General features: G+C 60.9%; 1 protein-coding gene across 4 annotated transcripts in view; it reads left to right on the forward strand.

Moving 5' to 3' along the window:
* ANO1 (anoctamin 1) overlaps positions 1-24341 on the forward strand; it is a 150348-nt gene extending 126007 nt beyond the window's left edge. For 2 of the 4 annotated variants that reach the window (XM_032360198.1, XM_032360199.1), the window contains 12 exons: positions 1289-1366; positions 2326-2400; positions 4275-4476; positions 4605-4716; positions 5523-5580; positions 7362-7462; positions 8066-8211; positions 10688-10840; positions 15387-15439; positions 17297-17481; positions 20962-21067; positions 22650-24341. In XM_032360198.1, the coding sequence (XP_032216089.1) occupies positions 1289-1366; positions 2326-2400; positions 4275-4476; positions 4605-4716; positions 5523-5580; positions 7362-7462; positions 8066-8211; positions 10688-10840; positions 15387-15439; positions 17297-17481; positions 20962-21067; positions 22650-22892 (1512 nt within the window). In that variant the 3' untranslated portion in view covers positions 22893-24341. The remainder of the gene's footprint in view (positions 1-1288; positions 1367-2325; positions 2401-4274; positions 4477-4604; positions 4717-5522; positions 5581-7361; positions 7463-8065; positions 8212-10687; positions 10841-15386; positions 15440-17296; positions 17482-20961; positions 21068-22649) is intronic. The other 2 variants (XM_032360200.1, XM_032360201.1) reach the window with 1 other exon arrangement.
* Positions 24342-25015: the final 674 nt, after the last annotated feature.

Below are 25015 nucleotides of genomic sequence, written 5' to 3' on the forward strand. Positions count from 1 at the left end.
ACCATCAAACCAGGTAGTTTGCAACTTTTCAACAGGACACCCACCATTTTCTTACGTCACCCCTTGTGTTTGATGTCAAGTTGTGAAACAGGAGGATTTGTCCCACCGCCCCCCCGCCCCCAGCATCCCTGAGCAGATGGCCAACTCCTGGTTTCCCTCAGAGATGCGGGAATGAGAGGGAAGTGTTTTGTGATGTTCTGAAGATCACCATCTTTCTATAATAAGTGACTTACCCCCAAACCTCTCATTCGAGTCAGCTGTCTTATGTTCACGGCCTAAATGCTGGCAGTCCTCTAGAGGTTCCTAACGAGGGGGTTTTATATGCCCTGGGACAAGCACGGAGCGCCCCGCCCCGGCCTGCGGCTGGCGGAGGTTTGTGTCAGTCCTTGAAGGGTGGGAAGCAGACGCTCCTGCCCGTGCCCCCGTGCCCGCCTCAGCCTCTGGCGCTGATCAGGAGAGCCCCTGGGTTTACTGTTCCTATCGCCGTGGCACCCGGACCGGGTTTGCTGGACCCACGTGGCCAGGGGTTGCGATTGCTCTGCAAACTGCAGCCTCCAAAGTCCTACGGCCTCCCCTGGGTCACTAACGCCTGTGTCCAGGGCAGCACCCCCTTCCCCAGCCCGGGTCAGGACGTACAGCCCTAAGCCCGTCCACCCCGTGGTTTTTCTTTATGGCAGCTCCCCTTAGCACGAGCCCGGATGAGTATGTCATTCTCGTATGACACGTGTCCGTCCTTTCAAGTCCAGACCGTGACCAAGCACAGGCGCGGCCCCCAGACTCCGCCACCCGCCCCTTGGCTGCAGTCACCAGCGACGAGGGCACAGGGTTCCTTTCACACCTGCGCCTGGCAGGCCACACCCCTCATCTCTTCCTCTGTGTCACTTGGCTCCCAGCTTTAATTTGGGGCTTTAATTTCCCCTCCCCCCGGGAATGGCACCCGATTCAGTCGCCAAAGAGAAGGAATGTCACCCTTCAGCGACAGGGGAACGGGCGTGACGTCCCGTGATACACACCCTTGCAATCACAGGGACCGCCTCCCCGGGGGAGCAGTTCGGAGCCCCCCAAAGCCGTTCCTGGGGCAGTCGCCCAAAAGCCCCATCTCCCGTCCCCACACCTTTTCCTCTAGAACATGGGCATCTGCCCTCTCCCACCGGTTCCAGACGCCCGGGACCCACGTCGGCCTTGGCCGCCGGCGCAGCGAGGGCGGGCCCGCGGGGACGCGGTGGGGGGCCCGGGCCTCGTCCCACTTCACCCCACGTGCTCTCTTGTTCCCTCCACCCGCCCTCAGAAGCGCCGGCATATTCCAGAGGAGTCAACAAACAAATGGAGGCAGAGGGTTAAGACCGCCATGGCGGGGGTGAAATTGGTACTTTCCTCTTGCGGGGGCAGCGCGAGTCGTGACTGTTTGCAGGCCGTCCAAGGCCGTCGTGGTTTCTCCTCGACGAAGTCTGACTGTTGTATTTTTCTTTAATGTCCGCGTCCACGCTGCTTCGTCTTCCCGCCACCCCCACGGAGCTGCGTGCGACGGGTGTCGTGCTGTCACTGCATGGCTTCCGTGGGTCCGTGGAGGGGGTGCGGGGTGGGGGGGAGCCCGTGGTGCGTGCTTGTCACGGCTGCCCGTGCCTGGTTCCCCGTCTTCCCGCTCACACGCATGCCGCCCGAGGGAGGTGACCGCCGGGCTCCCGCCCTCGTCCGCATTCTCTGTCCTAATGCGTGCGTCTCTCCGTTTTAATCATCCACTTCTATTCGTTCTGGAAAGATCACGGGTTAGTGACAAGCTGCTGCCCAAGGGCCCCACCAGCCCGGGCCGTCCCCAAGCCGAGAGCCCGCAGGGCCCGTGTCACCACGGCGCACCGTTGCTACGCGGCAATCGGCGTGTTAACTTGGAATGCTCGTGGCCTGTTTCAGCTTGCCCCGTGCAGGGAAGATAACTATTATGGTTTGGGCGGCGGAGGGCGAAAAACCTCTCCGACCTAACAGCCTTAAAGTGGGGCTGGGGCCGGACGCGGGCGTCCCCCAGACGCGGGGCCGACAGGCTGATGTAGGAAAGCGTTTGGCGCTGGGATGCCAGGGACACAGAAGGGTCTCGTGGTCTGACACGAGTATCGCTGCTGTTCCCCGGCATCGTCTGATAGGTGAGGAGACCCCACACCCTTCCTTGGACGCTAGTGGTGCTTTCACTCGTCACCTGCGGGCGCGTTTTCATAAAGATGTTTCTGAGTGTTTCTGTTGTCCAGTTGCTCACGCACACTCCCGCGCGTGCACACAGCATCTCGCCGCCAGGACGGGTCCCACCAGGTGACCCGACATTGTTTCGTGTTGCAGACGGATAAGGTGAAGCTGACCTGGAGAGACCGGTTCCCAGCCTACTTCACCAACTTGGTGTCCATTGTCTTCATGGTAAGTTCCGGAAGGCTGTGGTGGGAGAGCTCAGTGCCGCCCACGGGGACACAGTGTGGTGCTCAGCTGGACCGGAACCCAGTGTCAGCATGGCATTGGCTCTCGTCCCAGGCTCCACCACTGCCCCTAAAGTGGGAAGGGGCCAAGGCGTCTGCAGGGACCCCAGGGTCCCTGTAAAAATGACTGGCCTCTTGTCCAGGCCGGAACTTTACGTTAGAGCCCTGTATGTGCCCCAGTCCTGTGGCCTGGGTACTCAGGGCCTGGGGTGGCCATGAACCAGGGCCCGAGCGTGTGTCCAGCAGCCCAGGGGCCATGCAGGGAGTCTCCTCGAGTCCTCACAATCCCGATGTGTCCCCCTCCTCCTGATGAGGAAACAGGCCGCAGGTGTGGCCCCCGTGCCGACCACTGGGCTGGAGGCGGTAGGCCCCTTGCCGGTCAAGCCTTCTGCCCCAAGGGCCCCACAGCGCTGTGCAAACTTCACCGGAAGCAGGGGCTGGTCTTGGTTTTCCCTCAGGGATGAATCAGTCACAGCTCTGCCCCCCCCCCCCACCCAGGAACTTCATTCATTGAGCAAATCCTGTCTGAGAGCCTGCGATGCCCCCCCCCCACATTCCTAGTCCCAGGAACACCAAGGTGAACCCAGACCCCCACGGCTCATTTAGTCCAGAGAGGGCATGGCCCACAGGGGTTAAGACTGCTGGCGGGCTCGCCTGTCGTGGGGACACACACACTCTGGCAGGAAGCAGGGGACACCCTCCTTCCTGAGTCACCCAGCAGGCCAGCCGCCTGTCTGTCCCTCCACACGCTGGCACAAGGCCGCCTCTGAGGCCGGGGTGGTGCCTTCCCCTGGGAGGGGCCCTTTGGCAGGAGCCAGGGAGTTTCCAAGGAAAGCCCTCATTCCCGGAGCCAGCCTGGGAGTGTGGTCAGGGTGTGGCTGGGCTGCCCAGGCTTCCTGAGCGGGGTGTGGCCGCCGTCAGGCACCCACAGACGTGTGCAGAAGCGGAGGGACAGACCCGACGTCTCAAAGAGGAGCGTTCCTAGATTTCTGATGGCTGCCGTCTGCCCCCTTCCAAGCCGAGCCCCGAGACACAGCGCAGGCTCTCACCCCAGCGGGGCATCCCAGGGGCCGTGAGGGAACATCTTAGCAGGACAGGGCCTGTCCTCCGCACCCCACTCGGGAGGAGGTGACACAGGTCACAGAGGGGAGCAGGAGCCCAGAGCCTGGCCCGTGGCTGGACTTGGGTGGGAGTGACAGCCAGGCATAGCTAATCCCTGTCCTCAGTGCGTCCCGTCCTGGGGTTAGAATCTGCCTGCATCCACACCCCAGTGCGGGGCCGCGTGAGGACCAGATTGTCTCCAGCGAGTTAGGGCCTTTGAGGAAAAGTAAGAGAAACCCAGGCAGACAGACTGCTCCACACAGAATAAACTCACCCGCCTAGGCAGGGCTCACTACCCCTCCCAGGCAGCCGCCCGCCCGAGCTTTATGGAATGTTCTGGTCCACCAGTGGATTTGGCCAGGCGAGCGAGAAGCCAGGTGTGCGGGTGGCTCGTGGAGAGGTTGAGAGAAGGGTCCCAGGCTGTCCCGGGGCCCGCGGCCCTACCCCGCGCCCACCCAGCTCCGGGACAGTCCTCCTCCTGCTCAGGACCACCCATGTTTTGGGGAGACCCCCTGCCCCCCGAGTCAGCCTGCCTTGCACAATCCAGGCCAGCTGGGTTTCCGCCACCTGGTGCCCTGCTGGGGTCAGTGGGCAGGAGGGAAGGCGTGGAGCCCCGTGGCAGGGGCCGGCGGAGATCCCGGGAGTGTCTGGCTCGGCGGACTCACCTGGCCGGTCCAGAGCCCGTCCGTGTTGAAGCCGGCCCTCCTCCCTCTGCAGATCGCGGTGACCTTTGCCATCGTCCTGGGAGTCATCATCTACAGGATCTCCACGGCCGCCGCCTTGGCCATGAACTCCTCCCCATCCGTGCGGTCCAACATCCGGGTCACGGTCACGGCCACCGCGGTCATCATCAACCTGGTGGTCATCATCCTGCTGGACGAGGTCTACGGCTGCATAGCCCGCTGGCTCACCAAGATTGGTGAGTGCGCCTCCCCGGGCGACCACGGCCCCTCCCTGCTGTGTGCCCTCGGGCTCGTCACTAAGCCTCTCTGAGCTTTGTGCTGGTGAGAGCTGAGCACCTGCCCACGTGCCTCTCCCTCCTTCTAGAGGTTCCAAAGACAGAGAAGAGTTTCGAGGAGAGGCTGATCTTCAAGGCTTTCCTGCTGAAGTTTGTGAATTCCTACACCCCCATCTTCTACGTGGCTTTCTTCAAGGGCAGGTAGGGACAGCGGTTACTAAAACTTGCTCGTGTCCCCACCTTGTTCCTACCGGGGCGGCCAGAGGCTCTCCTCACCATCTCCCTGCAGGGTGGAGGCCCCGGGCCCAGGGCAGAGCATTCAGAATGGCTCCTAAGGCCACTGAGCTCCTGGAGAGGCTCCTACAGGGGGCTCAGAGCCTCGGAGACCCTGGGCAGAGAGCTCCCTCTGCTCCCACAGTAGCCTGAGATGACTGAGGGGATTAGGGTCCCAGAAGTGGGTTAAAAAAAACACAGCCATGGCCAACTTGTTGTTCTAAGCTAGTGCCCAGACCCCCCGAGCCACTCCAGGCTTGGAGGGGCTTGTGGCCCACCCACCAAGACTCCCCATCACCCTTTCTGCCTGGAGCTAGCAGGTCTGATCCCAGAACTCCTCCAAAGGCTTCTTCCCCAGCCTCATGGGTCCCAGAGCCCAGCCAAAGGGTCCAGGCTCCCTGGGATCATCCGTGACCACAGAGCAGCTCCTCAGAGGTCCCCACCCCTCCCCAGCCTGACAAGGCCATGGCAGGTGGTGTTGCCTATGCCGGGCAGCTTTGCTTCTGTCCTCACACCACCGCCCACCCTGGCCCCCTCCCTCTTGGCTTCCTGCTGACGTCCTGCCTGGTCACGCATCCCTGGCTTTGGGAGCCCCTGGAACACGCGGCCACAGCACACCGCGGAGGTCGTGTCACAGGTGCCAGGATCCCGTGGGCACGTCGAGCCGGCTGCTGCCCCCACCTCGGGGTCTCCCCACCCCGCCCCGCCCCTCCCACTGCCCCTGCTCGTTGCAGGTTCGTCGGGCGTCCGGGAGACTACGTGTACATTTTCCGTTCCTTCCGGATGGAAGAGGTAAGCTTGTGCTCCGTCCTGCTTTCCCAGGTCCGTCCACACAGCGGACTCGGGGGAAACAGACCTTCTGGACTAGTGTCTCCCTCCTCCCGGTGGGGAGGGCAGGGGGCCCCTGCCGTGGACCCGCGGCTGGGGCGAGACTCTGATCTTATTGGGCCCGTCTATGTCGGATTACCTGAAAAGGGGAAAATCTCTTCGGAGTCACCAAGAGAGTGACACCTGTTTCATTTTTTTCTTTTTCTATGTAAGATCTTAAGTGTTCCTTCTCTTTTTTGTTAAGCTGGGTTAGAGGGGATGAGACAGAACTCAACTTCAGTCTTTTACTGTGACGGAGAAATGCCCGCCTTTCTCCCCCTAAATCAGTGCTGCTGACCTTTGGCTTCTGCTCAGCCACTGCAGCCACCATGGGTCTGGTTAGAGCCCTGGCCACTGGACTTGTTCCAGCAGTCTCCCCCAAACCAAGCCAGGGCTTCGAGGCCATAGGGCATCAGGTGCTGGGGAACTGGTCAGCATTTCCAACACCTGACATAATTCGGCTTTCTGGAAGATAATCGGTGGGTCTTTTGATAAAGACCTTGTGAAATGGGGTAGAGAACATTGGGGTGGGCTTCAGGTACAGGGTGATCTGGCTGCCTGGGGCACAGACAAGAGGTCCAAGCCCCTGAGTGCCAGGATGTAAGCCTCACCCACAGGAACAGATGTTTGCAAAAACCCCATGAAGTGCTCCCCCATTATAAGATCCCAGTCTTTCCATAAATGATACCGTATCAGATTTTAAATGGTTGGAGAGATTGGGGAAATGTCTTTGTAAATTAGAATGAAACAAAAGGCATTATTTTTTTTAATGAAACGGTGGCTCTCCAACGTGAAATCTGTGATAACAGTATAAAAAGTTTTGTTCCGGGCACATAGAGGGGTCAGCTGTGCTCCAGAGGGTCACCCGGCGTCCCTTGAGCTCCCATCACTCGGGCAAGTGAAGCCTCTGGCCCATCCTGCGCCTGCCCACACCCAGCCTCAGGCAAGGCAAGCCCACAAAGGACAGGGACATTAGGTTCCAGAAGGGTGACCAGCCTCACAGGCCCCAGGCTGCCACAGCTGTGCAGGGCCCGTGGCTAGGCCACAGTGCGTGGGACCGGACAGTGGCCCTGGCGGGGAGGAGGAGCCTCTAGATCCAGCCCCAGCCCTGCCCACTCCCTGGCAATGAGCTCCCCTCTCCGAGCCTCGTCCCAGCCCTGACAGATGTGGACAAGATGCACTGGCTTCCGGGGACCGTTGGGACAAAGTACCACAGAGCAGGAGGCCTACAGCGGAAATGTATTCGTATGGTTCTAGAGGCTGGAAGTCCCAAATCAAGCAGCCAGGGCTGTGCTCCCTCCGAGAGCCAGGGGCAGGTTCCTCGGGGCTCACCCCTGGCATCTGGGGGCTGCGGCCTCCTGGGCCTGCCTTGCTTCTGGCCAGGGCACTCCAGTCTCTGCCTCTGTGTTCACACGGCCTTCATTTCTCTGTGTTTTCTCTTCTTATAAGGACCCCGGTCACTGCCTTAGGGTCCCCTTGCTCCAGGGTGACCGTGTCTTAACTCGGTCACATCCGCGAAGACCCTTGTCCAACCAAGGCCACGTTCTGTGGTTCTGGGGGTCAGCACGGAGACATGCATTTGTGGAGAACACACGTGACCCACAGCAGCAGGGCTAAGCTCCCCTCCCTGCGGGGGGCTGCGGTCCTCTCTCTGGGGTCCACGACGGGCGGGGGTGGCTGTGACGCATCTGCCCTCTGTCCCACAGTGTGCCCCGGGGGGCTGCCTGATGGAGCTCTGTATCCAGCTCAGCATTATCATGCTGGGCAAACAGCTCATCCAGAACAATCTGTTTGAGATCGGCATCCCGTGAGTAACGTCCGGCCTCGGGTGCGAGCAGAGTGGGGTCGGGGGAGGCCTTGGGGTCCCCTGAAGGCTCCCATGGTGGTCGGGGGGGCACGCGAGGTGGGACCTGGGCCAGGACAGGGTGCCGGGGGTGGGGACGGGGTTGGACAGGGCACAGCCACCCCATGGTGGACAAGGAGAGGGGTCCTGACAGGTACCCTCAGACTCGTGGGCCGGCCCCCTGGGCTTGGCTGCCAGAGCGCCTCGAGGCCCTGCTTCCTGACCTTCGAGAAGCATGTCCCGATGTGCCTCCAGGGCAGCCGGCCTGCCGGAATCAGGGCGTTCCGAATGATTCAACGCACTCCCCTCCCCGCCCCCACCCATGGTGTCTGCGTGGGCATCGCAGACCCCTGACCCCGTGGTCCCCCCTGCACCTGCTTCCTTATGTCGAAAACCAAACGATGGCCCTTGACCCCGCCTCCGTGGGGGGGTGCGGTGCACGGCCCAGGACGTCCTCGACTGAGGGGTCCCGGCTCCGAGAACAGGAGACCCAGCTTGCGGGTGACGGGCCCCAGCACCTGTGTCGCCGGGCCCACGGCTGAAGTGACGCCGCCGTGTCTCCCTCAGGAAAATGAAGAAGTTCATCCGGTACCTGCGGCTGAGACGCCAGAGTCCCCCCGACCACGACCCGTACGTGAAGCGGAGGCAGCGCTACGAGGAGGACTATACGCTGGAGCCCTTCGCGGGCCTCACGCCCGAGTACATGGAGATGAGTGAGTGCAGCGCGGGGCTCCCATCCCCGGGGGGGCACGAGCGGGCCTCATGCCCGAGTACATGGAGATGAGTGAGTGCGGCGCGGGGCTCCTGTCCTCGGGGGGGCACTGAGCCAGAGCACAGGAGATACCCACGGATGGAGCCCTGGCACCAGCAGCGGTGTCCCGGGACAGGACGATGCCCAGAGTTGGCCCTAACTCCCAGCGGGGGGCACCAGGGATGGGGAGAGAGGGCACACGCAGCTCACACAGCCACCTGGAGCCCCCCAATCCCGCCTGCGCCTTCTCCTCGCCTCCTCCTACCATTCCAGCCCCACTGGCCTCCTTGCTGTTACCCAAACATCTAGAGCTCATGCCTACCACAGGGCCTTTGCACTAGCCATGCCCTGTCAAATGCTCTCCCCTTAATACCTGCATGATTCATCCTCTCCCTTTTTCTAGGGCTGTGGTCAGGATGTTCTCCACTAGAGGGGTCTTCCTGACTGCTGGGTTCAGAAGGGCAGCCCCTCCCCTGCACCACTGTGACCCTCTGCCTCTCCCCATGCTCTGGTTCTTGTCACCAGCATGCACTCTAGCTTTACCTCCGCCTCCCAGCAGAATGATGGAAGTTCTGTTCTCTCCCCTGCCAAACCCCCGACTCCGGAACAAATGAGCTGTATCGCTGGCGCTCGGTGCATGTTCGCTGAGTGAACAGACCAGGAAAGGAGGCCAGGACGGCCCCTGCGGAGGGGTCCCAAGTGTAGGCCCCCAGCCACCATGGGCAGCACATTTTAAATGCTAGTTTTGGGGCCCACCCCTGGTCTGTGCAGAGTGTGACCTGGGACCTTGCATTTCTACCAAGTACTGCCCCAAGAGGCCTCTCTCCTGCTGGCCCAGTGGGTCCGTAAAAGTCACTCCCAGTGTCCCCATGATCATTCAAGAAGCACCTTGCGTTGACTCAGAAGGAAAAGAATCTTCAGACTTTAAAAACTGGAAATAACATCATGTTCAGATGACATTGTCTGTTTTCTCTTGGAACGAAATCCAAGGTGAACCGGAGGCAGGCAGGCAGCTCCCTCACCCCGTGGGCCGCCGTGGACCCTCGTGGGCCACCTTCTTCCCTGGCTGTCGGGTCTCAGCCCTGGGGTCCAGGAGCAAGGCCACCCCTGCCTGCCTGAGGCCAGTGGGGAGGCAAAGCCCAGGAAGAACAGCCTGGGGCCGGCTGGCAGACAGAGGCTCCCCCAGAGTTTAATTTCTGCAGCGGCTAGAAGTTGCATCCCACGTCCCTGTCGGGCGTGGTGGGTCTCCTGGGGTGGGAGCGGCCCACCCGGGGACCCACGTAGTACCCCACCCCTCAGAACGCTCTGCCACGGCCACTGCTGGCCGCCTGCTCGCGGACCGACTCTTCCGGGTGCCTGGAGCACACGGTGCCTGAGACTGGACGGGGGCAGCGGGGCGGGCGCGGGGCCCAGCCATCTCCGGCTCTCCTCCCTGCTTCCCGGCCGTCCAAGCAGCAGCAGGCAGCCTCACTCGGGAGCGACGACCCCACAGCCTCAGGCTCGGCGCCCACCTGGAGCCCACGGCCCAGCTGATCCGAAGCCTCCATCCCGCCAGAGCCGCCTACAGACACGCCTGTCCATGGAAGGATCCCGTGGAGGCCCATGGGGCAAATGAGAAGCCAGCAGCCCCACTCCCTGACGGAGGCTCCCGCGGAGCCCCCCACCGGTGACTCTAACAATGGCCACTCTCAGCCTGCCGGGCACACGGTGACGCTCTGCCGGCTTCCTTGTTTACCAGCTGGCAGGCCGCGAGAGCCCTGGGACAGGCTGTACGGTTCCTGAGCCAGCCTCCCCCACGCAGCAGCCTTTCCCTGATCTCTCCTGGGAGCCCGGCTCTGTGCCGGCCACAGCATCCGAGGTCCAAGCCCCAGGGCCGGTGGTGAGGACGGGCCGAGAGGGGCCAGACTGTCCTGGACAGCGGGCCCCGCCCAGCTCCCCGAGGCCTGACGGAAGGAGACAGTGGGGGCTCTTGGACACTCAGTGATACTGTCAAGGCCCCCAGGTCCCAGGAACCCCCAGCCACCGGGCATTGGGGCTGTGCCCGAGGCCCTTGCCAGCCCCACCTGGGTGACCAAGGCCAGGTTTTCGTGCTCACGGGGGCCTTTTCCCCATCACTGATGATTGTCGGAGCTTAGACGTGAGACAGTGACTGCAGGCTCCTTACACACGAGCCCACATTGGGGGCCAGAGCAAAATTTGGAATGCTCCCCACAGCCCCCTCCTGGCCCGGGGTCGCCTGGGGTTGTGGCGGGAGGTGTTCCCAGGTCCCCCCGTATGCATGTACGGGGGCATGTCAGGGGCAGGGAGCCAGCCAGACCCTGCCCCCCCGTACGTCCAGCTGTGATACCCGCCGTGGGGGTCCGCTGTGGGGGTCCGCCGTGGGGGGTGGGGCCCGCCGTGGCGCACGCGGCGCGCTGACCGTCCCTCTCCCCTTGCAGTCATCCAGTTTGGCTTTGTCACCTTATTCGTGGCGTCCTTCCCCCTGGCCCCGCTGTTCGCGCTGCTGAATAACATCATCGAGATCCGCCTGGACGCCAAAAAGTTCGTCACTGAGCTGCGAAGGCCGGTGGCCGTCAGAGCCAAAGACATCGGTGAGTGACTCTCGGGAGCTGGTTCTGGGCACGTGCTGGGTTGGGGAGGGGTTCCTGCTCCCCAGAGCGCGACCCAGAGTGGGCAGACTGGGGTCTGGCCACGGGGTCCCCATGGGCTCCAGGATGGAGCTTGGGGGGCTCAGCGTGGGGGATGGGGGACTTCCTCTGCACGCCCACCCCAACGTCTCAGCTCCTGAGAGAACATTCCGGAAAGCATCAGTGCCTTGGGTGTCTGAATATCTCGACACCCAGCCGTACTAGGAGGGCCCCCAGGTGCGTGCATGAGGTCCTCAGCGCCCCGCCCTCCTGCTCATGGCCCAGAGCACAGACGGAGCAGACGGGCAGGAAGCTCGTGTTCGGGGCTGAGTGCGCCTCTCCACGCAGGGTGTCATGTAGTCATTCAACGTGCACAAACAGGAAAGGGAGGAGGAAGGGGCCCTTCCAGCAGCGCAGGAATTGCTCTGAAGGGCTTGCCCGGAGGATCAGGCCAGAGAAAGCTCTGACCTGGTGCCGGTGAGGGCTTCCTCCTCGTGGTGCATGGGGAGGCAGCGGTGGAGGGATGGTGCGCTTTTGGGGAGCGGGACACCTATCGCTCGGGGAGTCAGAGGGCTCACCAGCGAAAGAGATCATCTCAAAATGAGTCAACTTCACTCAACCAGGACCCAGTTTTCAAGGGGCATGCAAAAAAGCTCCTATTTAATCTTGAAATGAGAAGGAAAAGTGACAGAAATAGGTTGAAGGCGACAGCAGGGCAGGCATCCCCTTGCTGGAAGGCGGCAGCAGCTTCTCCAGCCTTTGGCACTGGGCTCGTCCCTGTCACAAAGGCCCCTCGGCCGTTCCATCCTGCCTGGGTCTGTGGGGCCCCTCGGTCCACGCCCGCCCTGGCCCCTGGTGGCAGCACGGCTGGGCCTGCTGCTCTCCCAGGTTGCACTGTCCCCAAGTGCCATTCATGCACTCACGTGTGGCCACGTGTCACATGTGTCAGTCATTCTGTCTGGTTCACTGCAGCCCACGTTGGCACCGTGACATCCGTGGGGACTCCTTCAGGGCCCAGCTCTGGGACGGGATGGGGAACCTTGGTGTTCTGTAGGGAGGGGCACCAGCCAGAGCCGGGGCTCAAATCTTGAGGTGCATCTGTCACGGTCTGTCTGTCACCTGTCTGGACGTCCCAGGCAATGGGCAGAGACTCTGCAAACAGATGCTCTCCAGGCTGCACTTTCCTAGAAGATTTCACCTGTGATTTTAAGAGGCTTTGAAAGAACTAACTGCCTTTCTGAAATCCCTTCTGGCTTCCAGGCGCCTGATTCCGCCGCAGCCCTGGCTTTGCGGCAAGGGTGAGTCCCTTGCCCCGCACGCCACAGCCCTGGCTTTGCTGCTGCTCCGGGTCCGAGCTCAGCTCGGGGGTTCCGTGCGTGGCCAGAATAAAGGCCGTGGTCTCCGTGGACCACAAGGGCACCGTTCTAGCCCAGTGCACTGAATTTGGGCCCTAGGCTGCATTCACAAGTCCCCTCCCCAGATGAAGGTGACATTGTCCCCAGGGTTCCTATGAGTGGTGCGTGGACTTGATCACTTCTTGGGGCTTTCGGCATCGGGTCCTCCCGGGGACCTCTAGAGGAGGCCTGGGCAGATCCTCGGTCCCAATTTCCCAATGGGGAGACCAAGGCCAGGTGGTCACCAACGCGGAGCTGGGACTGGAGACCCTACGCCCCCAGCCCCCCACCCCCGGGCCGCCCACTCCTGCAGCAACCCCGCAAGCAGACAGTTTGCCCGGGGAAAGCTTACGTTGTAACCCAAGGCCCCAAAGGAAAGGGTGGACAGGGCAGCTGGCCGAGGCACTCCCTGGACAGCCCTCGGGGATTCTGGAGCCCTGTGCCCAGTGTTAGTAAAGACGGGAGTGCGGCCTCCTGGCTGTCACTTCTCCCTGACAAAGGCCTGATTCTCGGGCTCCCAGAGGCCCAGGCAAGGCCGGGGTGGCCGTGTTTGCCTTGGCAGAGCCCCACTTCCCCTGCGGCCTCGTCCTCAAGCCTACAAACCTAGCAGGGTGAACGGGAGCGCCCTGGCCACCTCCCGGCCCCTCCCTGCCTGTCCCTGGCGTGGTCCCTCCCCCCACTGGCTGAGGCTGGGAGGCGGGTGTCTGCCTGTTTTATGCCCGCGGCCCCCCTTCTCTCCCTGTTCCCATGGGTCATCCGCTCACTTCCCGGTTCCTGCCTGCTCGGCCGGAGGCATAACCCGCCCTTCTTCCCCTGTAATCTTTCCCTCAACAAGCCTTTGTATTCCTCCTGTGATCCGTGTGGGCCCTGAGGGGACGCCGGGCCCCGGTGGCCCCCACGGCCTGCACCCAGGGCGGCAGGGGTGGCCGGGGGAGGCTCTGGCTGGGAGGGCAGGCTGGGTGAGTCACGGTGGGGACCCCGCTCCCTGCCAGTGGGAAGCCGGCTCCAGCCTCCGGCCCTGACCTTTGACAGCGGACGAAGGGGCTTCTTGTTCCCACGTGTTCTCGCCAAGCCTTTCCCGTGAGCGGCCCCTGCCTGCGTTCGGCTCCGGGCATGGTCCGGGGCGTCGGAATACCTCCCTGTCTCATCCTTGGAAATGGGCTGTGGCGTCCCTGGACAGCAGGGACACCCTGGAGTGTGTCCCTCCCCCCTTGGAGATTCTCCTGCAGGGAGCCTGAAGGTTTTCTTTCTGTACCTGGAGATCACTGGAGCGTGCTGTGCTCTGCGGCGTGCGTCCCGATAACACAGAAGGGGGGGCCAAGGCTCCCAGAGGGGCTGAGCCCCAGGGCCGGGGCAGGCATCCTGGTTAGGCATTTTTTGTACAAGACCCTAGGATTCTGGTGTGGGGTCCGACGGGACCTCGGGCCTGGACGTGGAGATGCCCTGGGGCCTGTACGGTGGGCTCCGTCCTGGGCTCCGAGAAGCTCTCCAGCCCACCCCGCATCCCAACCTGGTCACTCCCACACCCCCTCCCTCTACCCGCTGGCCTGTCCCTGGGCAGTGAGGCCAAGACCCATTTCCTTTCCTCGGGCTGCCGCCTCCCCTAGGAGCCCCCTGCCCCGGACGCTTCACCTTCACCGGGCTCTCACCCAGGCCCCAGTGCCCGGTCTTGGAGGTCGCAAACCCAGACCCTGCAGGGCCAGGCTGAGGCCTGGTGGGTGAGTGCGGGGAGGGGAGAACAGAGCCGCAGTGCATGGCCCGGCCTGGAGGGGGCGCCACCGTAGCCAACGAAACAGGCCGCCCTTTGGGATAGAGGCTCTTTCCGAAGCAGCGGCAAGTCCAGACTTTTCAAAAAATGCACCATCGTGGTCTGTAAACACCAGTCAGCGTTGTCAAGCAGCACACGCGTGAGCAGGACGAAACAGCCATGTGCCCGGCCGGGGCCCAAGGACCGCCATCCTGCAGCCAGGGCCCGGGACCAACAGCCCCAGGGGGAAAGGGCTGTCTACACTCTTGCAGTCACTCAGCAAACGTCGGCGCAGCAGTGCCGAGCGCCAGCGGCCAGACAGCGCATGCGAGGCCCGGGACAAGCAGGGATGTGCGGTACACAGCCTCCCCGGGCGCCAGGTGCAGAGGGGCTCCCGGTGCCGAGTGGCCCGGCGGGAAGCCAGGAAGCCTGACCTCGTACGGAAGCATCTCCCCTGCCAGGACCATCCCCTCCGCTGCATCCCTACTGGCACTCCTGAGGGGAGCCCGACGGGGCGGCCTGGTACCAGCGCATGGGCGCGTGTTCCAGCAGGAAGGAGGCTTGAGAACCACTGCTCTCGTGGAGAGACGGACAGAACCCGGGACGTCTCCTCACGGCTCCGGTGGCGCTCCATGGGGCAGGAGGCAGGCCCTCTTTGCTTCCCGCAGGGGCCCTCAGATAAGGCCCTCGCCGGGCCCTGCTGGCCTCATTCTGCTGGGGAGGCCAGTGGAGGACCGCGTGTCTGTCTGGGGAGCCCCCTGCTCCCCGGGCATTGGGGGCAGTGCTAGGCCCCGAGGTGGCAGAAACGGGGGGCACACAGACAGGAAGTGTCCTGCGCCTCATGGCTGTCAAGTCATTATGCTCAGGTCATGACCCCAGCGTCCCCCTCCCAGGGCCCTGGCGTTGCTCTTGGACCTGGACATACATTTAGGGACCCGTCCCTGAATTCAGTCTCCCGGTCCCAGAGCAACGGTGCAGGACACAGAAGCCTCCCGGGCTTGGTCTCCACTCCTGTGTGGACTGTTTGGGGCAGGAACCGCATCCAGATGGAATCTTTGTCCCTCTGGGGACTTCATCTAAGGTTTCGGGTTCAGGAGAGGGGCTGCAGAACCGCTCAGGGAGCAGGTGATTCGAAGCGCCCCTTGGAGAAGCGACAGTTTGGCTCTGAACACCTGCGGAGCCGGGAGTGGCCGAGGCGCTGTCATCAGCCGGGATCCCCCCCCCCCGCCCCCGAGCCCTAGAACGTCTGCTAGATCCACGCATCTGGCCACCGGGGAGAGGACCAGGCTGGCCCCGCTCGCCTGCTAGCCCGGGGTCCTGACAGCCTCGGGCTGAGCCGGCCCGACACTGTGCTTCTCTTTCCCCCCAGGAATCTGGTACAATATTCTCAGAGGCGTTGGGAAACTGGCTGTCATCATCAACGTAAGTGACATGGGGGGGCCTCTGCTGCCCAGGAGCGCCCACAGGGTGGTCACAGAGCTGGACGCCCCTCCCGGGGAAGCCACGTGGGGTCTCTGTCTCCTGCTTCGGTGCCGCCCAGACTGGTGGAAGCATCTCCTGTTCAGACACGTCCCTTGGTCATACGGAGGGGTTGTGACGAACTGTGGGTGGGAACAACACCTTGTCCTTGACCTTCTTCTATAACCTTGAATTCTCTGCCACGCCCACCCTGGCGCCTAAGTCCGCTCCCTCCCCAGAGTCCTGAGGATACAAGACACAGAGAGAGAGAGAGAGAGACTCCTCTTTAGCAATCATTCTGCTCTTATTTTTAGAGGTTACCTTTATCGTTTTATGTGAAATACCTGCCTGTTCTTTAAAGGCTCAGGAAATGCAGAAACACGGAGATGAGGGGCAGAAGCCCGCCAGCCTCCTCTTGTACACACGTAGTTTGCTGAGGACTTTGCTCCCCTGCCCAGCCTCCTGCCCGGGCCGCCCCCTTCCTCAGCCCCTCGTCCACACACTCCTGCCACACAGTGCCGCCCGCCCAGCCTCTCCTGCCCCTGCCCCACCCCTGCAGGTTAGGAGGGCAGGGGCCACTCTGTCACGAGAGCCAGCCCACTGCCTGCCCTACGGTCGCCCATCCAGGTCTGCGTGGCTCTTCCGAGGCCTGGATGTCCCTGGGCTTAGCGGTCTAGGGGTCGCTCGCACATGCTTCAAAGCCAAGGCTGATCCCCAGCCATGAGAACAAATGTCAGACAGCCTCGGAGGTCCATGGTGCCCCCAGCCTGGACCCTCACCCCTCCGCCTGCCGGCTGAGCCCCAGCCCCAGCCCCCAGAAGCTGACTTCCGCACACGGGCCGCCGCTCCCAGGAGCAGACACAGCCTGGGCCTGTGGGTCTGGGGACTGGCCCCCACAGCACAGGAGGTGACACTCGGCCCTGGAGAAGAGACTCTCAGAGCCCTGGGACACTGCGTCCCCTGCCGGGGGCAGTCCCCCGCCCAGTCCAGGCTCTGGAACCCCTGTTAAAAGGCCGCGATGGGCAGAGCGTGCACACTAGGCAGTGACAGTCCCTCCTCCTGACCTGGGCTGGTGGGCGCAGAGCTCCAAGGCAGTAGTGCACATTTTGATGGGGGAGGGGGTGAGCTGGGAATGGGGTACAGCCGTGTGGAGCACAGGGGTGATGTGAGCAGCTGGAAACCAGCTGGACCTCTCATGGCAACAGCCAGCAACGGCAGTAATGGCAGCTAGCATTTCTCGAGCCTCTAGAATATTCCAGGCCCTTCTACACTCTACACACATCCACCCCTTGTGCACACACAGCCTTCAGGGAAGGGACTGTCCTTGCCCGTCGTACAGGTGAGACAGCCGAGGCACAGAGAGGTCAGCCGACCTACCCAACACCACACAGCCAGAAAGCGGCAGGGCTGGACCTTACCCCAGGCGGCCAGGCTTCCGGTCCCTGCTCTGGTGTTGACAGCACACCGGATGTCCCCAGAGATGGCTCTGGGGTAGGATGATCAGAGTCCGAACCTCACTGTTCACTAAGTTCGTTCCACTCCCGCATACCCTCTCGAGTACGCCAGGAAGGGAAGGCACACCGAGCACAGAGAGGTTGGGTGATGTGGCCGAGGCCACACAGCCAGTGAGAGGCTGCACTTGTCCCCCTGCCTTCCTGCTCAGGGATGTCCTGTTCCCTGCACCCAGGCCCCCTTGCCGACTCAAGGGCAAAGTGTCACATGGCCCCACCCCAGGGCCAAGGCCACCCTGGCTCCCTCGGGGCATGTCCCCCTCCCGCACCCAGCCGGGGGTCTGCACTCACCGCCCTGTCCCCGGCCCAGGCGTTCGTCATCTCCTTCACGTCCGACTTCATCCCGCGCCTGGTGTACCTCTACATGTACAGCCGGGACGGGACCATGCACGGCTTCGTCAACCACACCCTCTCCTCCTTCAACGTCAGCGACTTCCAGAACGGCACGGCCCCCAGTGACCCCCTGGACCTGGGCTACGAGGTGCAGATCTGCAGGTATGGCTCTCAGCGTTTCTTTCCGAAAGACACATGTGGTGGGTTTCTGGGGAAACCCTAGTTCAAGCAAGGATTCTTTTAGGGGCAAGTCATAGAATATCTCACGCTTGCTTCAAGGGAAAACAAACAAACAAACAAACAAAAGCCAGGGTGGCCAGTGGGAAGTCATTTAGGAATTCCTTTCATTAAGAAGGCAAGGATGGCTTCAGGCATGGCTGGATCCAGGCCTAGAGTTTGCCGTCAGGACCTGCTCTGGTGCGGCCTCCCAGCTTTGCCTTCCCCCATGGTTGTGTTGTGTTTCGGTGGACAGTGAAGACACTCTGTCACCTCAGCTACGTCTGAAGGCTCGGAACGTCTTTCTCAATAGTCAGCAGAAGTCGCAGTTCTCACTGCCTGCCGTGGATCACATGCCTGTCCCTAAATAAAGTGCTGTAGGCGGGGGGTAGGGGCTAGAGCTGGGGCGTGTGCCAGGATGTGGAGTCATGCTTAGAGAATGAAGAGGTCCTCAGGAAACTGGGGTGCTCTGACTCGGGGAGGAGGTACTGGATGCTGGGCAGGCCAGCAGAGATGGCCAGACCTGTGGGGCCCCACCTGCTGGCCAGATGCATGGGGTACGCAGGAAGCCCCCCCAGGAAAGATGGAGGAGGGGGAGGGCGTGGGGGGCAGAGCTGAGACCTGGCCATTCCCTGGGCCCCTACCACATGCTCCAGCCTGGATTGGGGTCCAGGGACCCGGGACTGGCACAGATCAGCGTAAAGGCGGGGATCATAGTTGGAAGCCCAGGTGAAGGGTAGACGCAGTGGGGTCACTCCGGCGTCAGGACAGCGTGGGCAAAAGCGCCAAGGAGGGAATTTGCGGGAGCTGTTCCAGCCCAGCTGAGGTTCAGGACGCAGAAGAGCTCAGGGACCAAAATACGCCTCCCAGAGCCCATGGGGTGAAGCGCGGTCCCTCTGGCTCAGGGAGGCCTGCTGGCTCCTCCTTGGCACATGGTTCCCTGAGGCTGGCTGGTATATCTCTGTCACCTTGACTGAGGAAAGGGGAGAGGGGGCACCTGCTAGTGTCTAGGGTACTAAGCAACCAGAAGCAGCTTGCAGTACAAGACGGTCCCAAGAAATGGAAAACAGCCCGCCTTCCGGAGCCATGGGGAAAAGGGAAGCGGGCATCCCGGCTCGGGTGCTCCCCACAGCACTGCACACAGCAGGCATCCCTGCGGAACCGGAGCCACTCCGGTGCAAGGACACGGTGTTCTCTTCTGTGTCAGGGCGGGGACGGCACCTGCTCTGGGCCCAGGTGCAGCTGGGGAGAAGGAACGACTTAGAGCCGCGTCTGCCAGCTAGATAGGGTGCGTGACACAGCAAGGCCCGCACGCCAACCCGGCTCCAGCTTCCCGAATCCCACCCGCCCACACACTTCCGCGTGCACCTAAATGGGCCCAAAAATCACTCCGGTGTGGTCACCTCGGAAAGGGGACAGCCTGGGAGCCGGAAGTGCAGAGAAGGGACCCGCAGACACCCGCCCCCATCCTTCAGCAGACGCACACTCCAGGCTGGCGCAGACAGGCGGCCCCCCCAGCCCCGGGCTTCTGCGCCAGACCCCCTCTCCTTCCGCGGCCCCGACACTGCCCCTGCATCGTCTCGACGGTTCGGGCTAAATGTACACCCTTGACCTACTTTGCTAAAAATCCATTTTGGAGGATGAATAATTACAAGCAAAGAAGACAGGAGATGTGTGGTCCTCTTACTAGAAATTTCCTCTGGAATGTCAGCGCTGGTATTTACGCGGTTAGCCTCGGTTTCCAAGAGCTGGACGTTGGGTCCCAGACTTCGGCTAAGGAAGCAGCTCCATCTCCATCCCATGCATCAGCCCAGGGTCCTGGTCATGTGGGGGAGAGGCCAGGCTCACGGCCAAGACCCATTTATAAGCGTCTTGCAGCTTTCACCCCCGCGGCCGCGGATCAGACCATCCCGCTCCCTGGAATTCGGGCTCCAGCCAGGCCCTCCCTCCTCCATTGGCCAAGATCCGGCAGCGCAGGTCTGGGAGCTCCGGGCCCTCACCAGCTGCGCCCACGCAAGGTGCCTCTCGCAGGACTTGGTGGCAGGAGATGCAGCACCCGGCCCAGCCTGGGGCCATGGGTGTGGGGAGAGGCAGAGCACCGCTGAGCTCCAGTCGTGGCTGGCTACTGTTTACGTCTATGCTGAGGCAGGCCTTCTCTCCTCTAATACCGGGAGCCATCCCCGGAGAGGGCGTTATGACCCTCCCCAGGGGCATGGGCAGGCTGGGTACCAGAGCTAAGCAAGGAAAACCTTAGATCGTCTCTGATCCAGGTCAGTGCAGGTGGTGGGTGGTGGCCTCTGGACAGGCCTAAGCGGGCTTTGAGGGATGCCTAGGAGTCTGCCAGGTGACTCACACATATTTCCTCGCGTCCCAGTGCAGCTGGCCATGAGCACAGAAAGCAAAGGGAGGAGCGAGTGTTCATGGCGTCTGACACTGGGAGAGCAGGGGCTGCCTGTTCCCATCACAGAGCAGGTTGGACAAGTCCTATGTCACTCTGCCGCTGGTACCCAGATAGGATCGTTCCCAGAGAGATCGATCCTATCTCTGGTCTGGCAGCTTAGCACCCAGCAGCTCCTCGGAGGCTCCCATCCAGCTCCCTCCACAAGTAAGGTTCTGTGGGCGAGGGGCCCTCTCTGTTGTGTGTTCCTGAATGAGCTCCCTTGAAATGGGGGCTGGAAGATAATAGCTACTCACTAAACGCTTCTCCTGTGACTGAGAGGACGCCAGACCGAGGCCCAGAGAGGCTGAGCCACTGCGCAAGAACACCCAGCAAGGTGGTCACTGTTCTGGGGTCAGGCTAGGGCTGTGACCGCAGAGCCAGATGACCCCTCTTCTGGTCCCCCCACCACTGGACCTCAGCGACCAGCGGGGATAAACTACTGCCCCAACCCCAGAAACTGCCCCTGCCTCAAGCTTATTCTAATGGCTTTGGGGAGCTTTCTCCTGCATAACACAGGATCAGCCCCATTAAAGCCAATAGCATCCCCCGGAATTTGGGGCACAGTCAGAGGGGCTGTGAAGAGACAGGACCCCGCTTGTCATCCTTGCCCTGCTCCCACAGACTGGTCATCTCAGGACCTCTGAGGAGGGGACAGGGACGGGGCACTCTGGAGGGGGGACAGTGTATGCTGGCAGGGCAGTGGACAGGCAAGCAAGGAAGACCGCTTTCCATAGAGCGAGGGTCAGTGGGAGGTCCTGGGGGGTGGGTGTCTGCCCCCGCGGGAAGTCAGTGGGCAGCGTCCACGTGGATACGTCAGGGAGCGGCGCGGAGCGTCGTGTGTGGATAAGGAGGGAGGAGCGGGACGAGGGGAAGGAGGCCGGGGGAGGCTTCCTTGCTGCCAGCTCAGGGACGTGGGGCGCCGGGAATGATCCCTGCTTCTGCTTGAAGACCCCCAACCCCTGGCGGATTCCTGCCCTCCTCCGCAGGTACAAAGACTACCGGGAGCCCCCGTGGTCAGAGCACAAGTACGACATCTCCAAGGACTTCTGGGCCGTGCTGGCGGCGCGGCTGGCTTTCGTCATTGTCTTCCAGGTGCGGCAGGCCTCGTTTCCGGGACGTTTGAGAAGCGGGCACTGCGGAAGCACTCCGAGCCCAGAACGGGGTCAGAAGGCAGGAGGCGGCCCGTGTCAGGGGCGTTGGGAGGCCTAGAGGCCTGGCAACCCTGGGCCCTGTGCAGGGACAGGTCCTAGGAGGGCAGAGGGAGGCCTGGGCCAGCACTGGCAGTGGGATTTTTGGACCTCTCTGGGGGAAGGCAGGCCTAGTTAGATACGAGGGGTCTTTACTGAAGGAGACAGGGAGGAAGGGAGACCCAGCTTGGTTCTCACCACCTCTGTGGCTGGAGACAACCCAAGGACAGGACCAGTACAGGCAGGAGGACTCCAGCCGACTCCAGCCCCCAGCCAGGGACCAGAGCACCCAGCCTCACCTGGTCTCTGGGGAGGGGACAACAAATAACTTGGAGGCCAAAGTGATTCCCAAGGGACAGGACCCAAGACTGGGGAGCAGGCTGCTGTCTGCAGCAGCTATGGTCCCAGAGCTGGGGAAGCACCCCTTAACCACATGGGCCCAGTCAAAGTCCCTTCTACTCAGGCACCTCTTGCACCTGGAATCCTAGGGACTGAGTTCAAGCCCCAACGCAGCCCTTTCCAGAGAGTGTGGCTGCTAGTGGGACTTCCACCCCTCTGCTGCCTCACCTGTCAGCTTTCCATAACACTCTGCAAACAAGTGTTTGGAAACAAGTGTCTGGGGCTGAGTTTACCAGCAGCAGAGCCTGAGACAAGGATTCGGTGCAAGTGGGTTATCCCAGCACACACCCAGGCCCACCTGGATGCAAGAGAACCCCTTTGGTCTGCCCATGTTGGTTGGGCATGGGCCATAGTCTGTTCAGACCAAGAAAAGCCAGGCGGGAGGGGGTTCCCTAGAAAGAAGGCAGCTGTGAGCCTCAGTAGCCACAGCTGGGGGCTGGGAGCACCACCAGGAGAAGCGGTCTGGGAGGCACCAGCACAGCCCACCAGGTAACAAACAGACAGATATGCTGACAAGGGATCACGGGACAGAAGTTTTAAAAATAGATTTCAGTTCTTCTGTAAAAGCCGACCATTTGCTCTCCGTGCACTAGAAATTTCTCCAGGGAGGGAGCAGACTTGCGGGGTGGCCCTGGGAGCCCTTGCAAACTGGAGAAGGGTCTGTGGCATCATCAGACACCGAGTTCCACGCGGCTTTCATGCTATTTCTATTCTGTTTTCCTTAAAGCCCGATACTTACTGTATTTGGTGATGCGTGACCAATCCAATCATCTCTTAAGCTTCCCAGCCCAGGGGGTCAGAATTATTCAGAAAGTTGCCACTTACTGAGCTCCGGTTCGTAATAGAAGTCAGCAGCGGTTTCTGGAGGGCTAGCTGGCCACTTCCCTGCCTCATTTATACCTTGCGGGGAACCGAGGCCAAGGGAGTCCAAACTGCGCATCTCGGGTCGCAGGCTGGAGTGATGGGGTGGGCGCAGTGGAGGGGGGTGGGGGGCGGCAGAGACAGGTGTGGTGAAAGGCAGGTACGGGGAGGTGGGGAGCACCGCCTGCTGTCCCTCCTCCCCACCCTCACACTGACTCTTCTTCCAGAACCTGGTCATGTTCATGAGCGACTTCGTGGACTGGGTCATCCCCGACATCCCCAAGGACATCAGCCAGCAGGTGCACAAGGAGAAGGTGCTGATGGTGGAGCTGTTCATGCGGGAGGAGCAGGGCAAGCAGCAGCTGCTCGACACCTGGATGGAAAAGGACCGGAAGAAGGACGAGCCGTGCAACAACCACGGCCCCAAGGCCTGCCTGGACAGCCCCGAGTACCCCGGGGGTGCCCTGTAGCTGCCCCTGGGCACCCTCCCCCAGCCGGTGGAAGACCACCTTCAGATAGGACAACATTCTTCTGTCTTTTTTCTGTTTCTCTTCTCCTCGTTTTTGCACAAAACCATATGCAGGGAATTTTTTTATCTTTAGCATTCAAGTTTAATCAAAATGATCGCTGGGGATAGGGTGAGAACGCGCGGGAATACGGTCGCTTTGCAGAAACAGTCCTTGGGAACCTTGGGTCTCCTTTGCCATGGAAGGTGAGCAGAGGCCTCCAGAAAGCGTCTTTTCTAATGCGCCCGATGCCTTTGGAGAGAGTCGAGATGGTGTCGCAAAGCATTGGATCGACCTCGTGCCATCTAGGAAGGAGAACACAACAACGAGGTTGACACCAGTTCCAGAAGACTCACCTACCGCCAGGTCGGAGAAGTCAGCTGGCTTTTCATCTGCTTTCTGTTAGTTCAGAAACTGAGAGACCCTCTGGCCAGAAGGAGAGGGCCTGTGAGCTCAGAATTTACTGTTGGAGAACCTTGGGGCAGCGGGTGCCCTCTGGACAACGGGTGACCCGCACCATCTGGGTCCCCGCTATCAGCCCCACACCTGGCCCTCCACCATGAGCCAGCCTCAGAACTGTTCATCTGCTCGGTGGGACAAAAAAGAAGAAGAAAGAAAAGCAGGGGGGCAGGAAATGAGCAGAAACAGAGAGGACCCCAGAGGCATTTCTAAAGACGGCTTCAGGTTGCATGAAGTCTTAAGGCATCGGGAAAACAGTCACAGCTTTAGAGTATTTATTGGGATTTTTTTAAAAAAATCAATTTTAGGGTGGATTTGAGGGGTTTTCTCTCGCTCCAAGGTGAAGGAGTTTATTTTATTAGTTAACCAAATACCATCGCGAGGAATTTAAAAAACACTGTTACTACCAAAGATTTTTATTAATAAAGGCTTCTATTTTGGTAATACTTCTCTATATTTTTACTTACAGGAATGTGACTGTGAGACAGTTACCATTTTAAAGCTTGTAAAAACGAGTCTCACAGATGACAAGAGTGATCTAAATTTGCAGCCATTATACTAACCAATTGTCTGAAATTTCTCGAGCTCCAAGAGAAACCTAAAAAGAAATGTCTCATCGAAGGGAGGGGAGACACAGACGCGTTCGCCGTGAACGTGCGGTCGGCGTGAGGCCGTCCCCTCCAGCCGCCAGCCCCGACCACCATCCACCTTGCTACAGTCGTGGGGTCTGACGCTTCTAGTTTCTCTTGTACAGTAAGTAGTTGGAAGTGGGTTTTTTTGTATATAAATACTGTATTAAAAATTAGGTGATGACCAAAAATCCTTTTATGGAAACTATTCTTTTTTTTGGGAAAAAAAAAAAAAAAGTGAATGTACGCCAGTTCACCAAGGACCGTGACTGAACCTTCCTGCAACTAAATAAATTTGGATACACGACCCCTGTCTTCACTCGAACGCCGTCCCTGTGACCTTCACTCCGGGAAGCTCGGGAGGCTGTCCCCGGAGCCTCCTGGCTGAGCTGCAAATTCGGGAGGGATCACAGGCGTCCACGGCTCCCTGTGAGTGTGTGTATGCATGCGCCTGTCTGTGCTTGCGTGTGTGCACGTGTGTGTACGCATGGGCTGTGTTTCCTCAGACACCTGCGTGTGTGTGTGCGCACGCGCACGTGCCTGTGTTCATGCTGGGGTGGGCGTCGCGCTCACCCCTTCCCGCCGTCCTCCAGCTCCTGCCCCGGTCCCACCAACCCAGCACGGTGGCACTTAGGAATCCACGGACCTAAAACGTCCCCGATCCTCCTGGGCACACACCTAGGGTTGCCAGTGTTTTCGTTTGGGCCAGTGGGGACACGTTTTCAAACTGCCACTTCTAATCAGCACGATCTCACGAAAGAAAGATACTTTTCTTTTTTTTTTTTTTTTTTTTTTTTTTTTTTTTTTTTAATTTTTTTTTTTATTTATTTATTTGACAGACAGAGATCACAAGTAGATGGAGAGGCAGGCAGAGAGAGAGAGGAGGAAGCAGGCTCCCCGCTGAGCAGAGAGCCCGATGTGGGACTCGATCCCAGGACCCTGAGATCATGACCTGAGCCGAAGGCAGCGGCTTAACCCACTGAGCCACCCAGGCGCCCA

Source organism: Mustela erminea, chromosome 9 (genome assembly GCF_009829155.1).
Source record: "Mustela erminea isolate mMusErm1 chromosome 9, mMusErm1.Pri, whole genome shotgun sequence".
In the NCBI taxonomy this organism is placed as follows: Eukaryota; Metazoa; Chordata; class Mammalia; order Carnivora; family Mustelidae; genus Mustela; species Mustela erminea.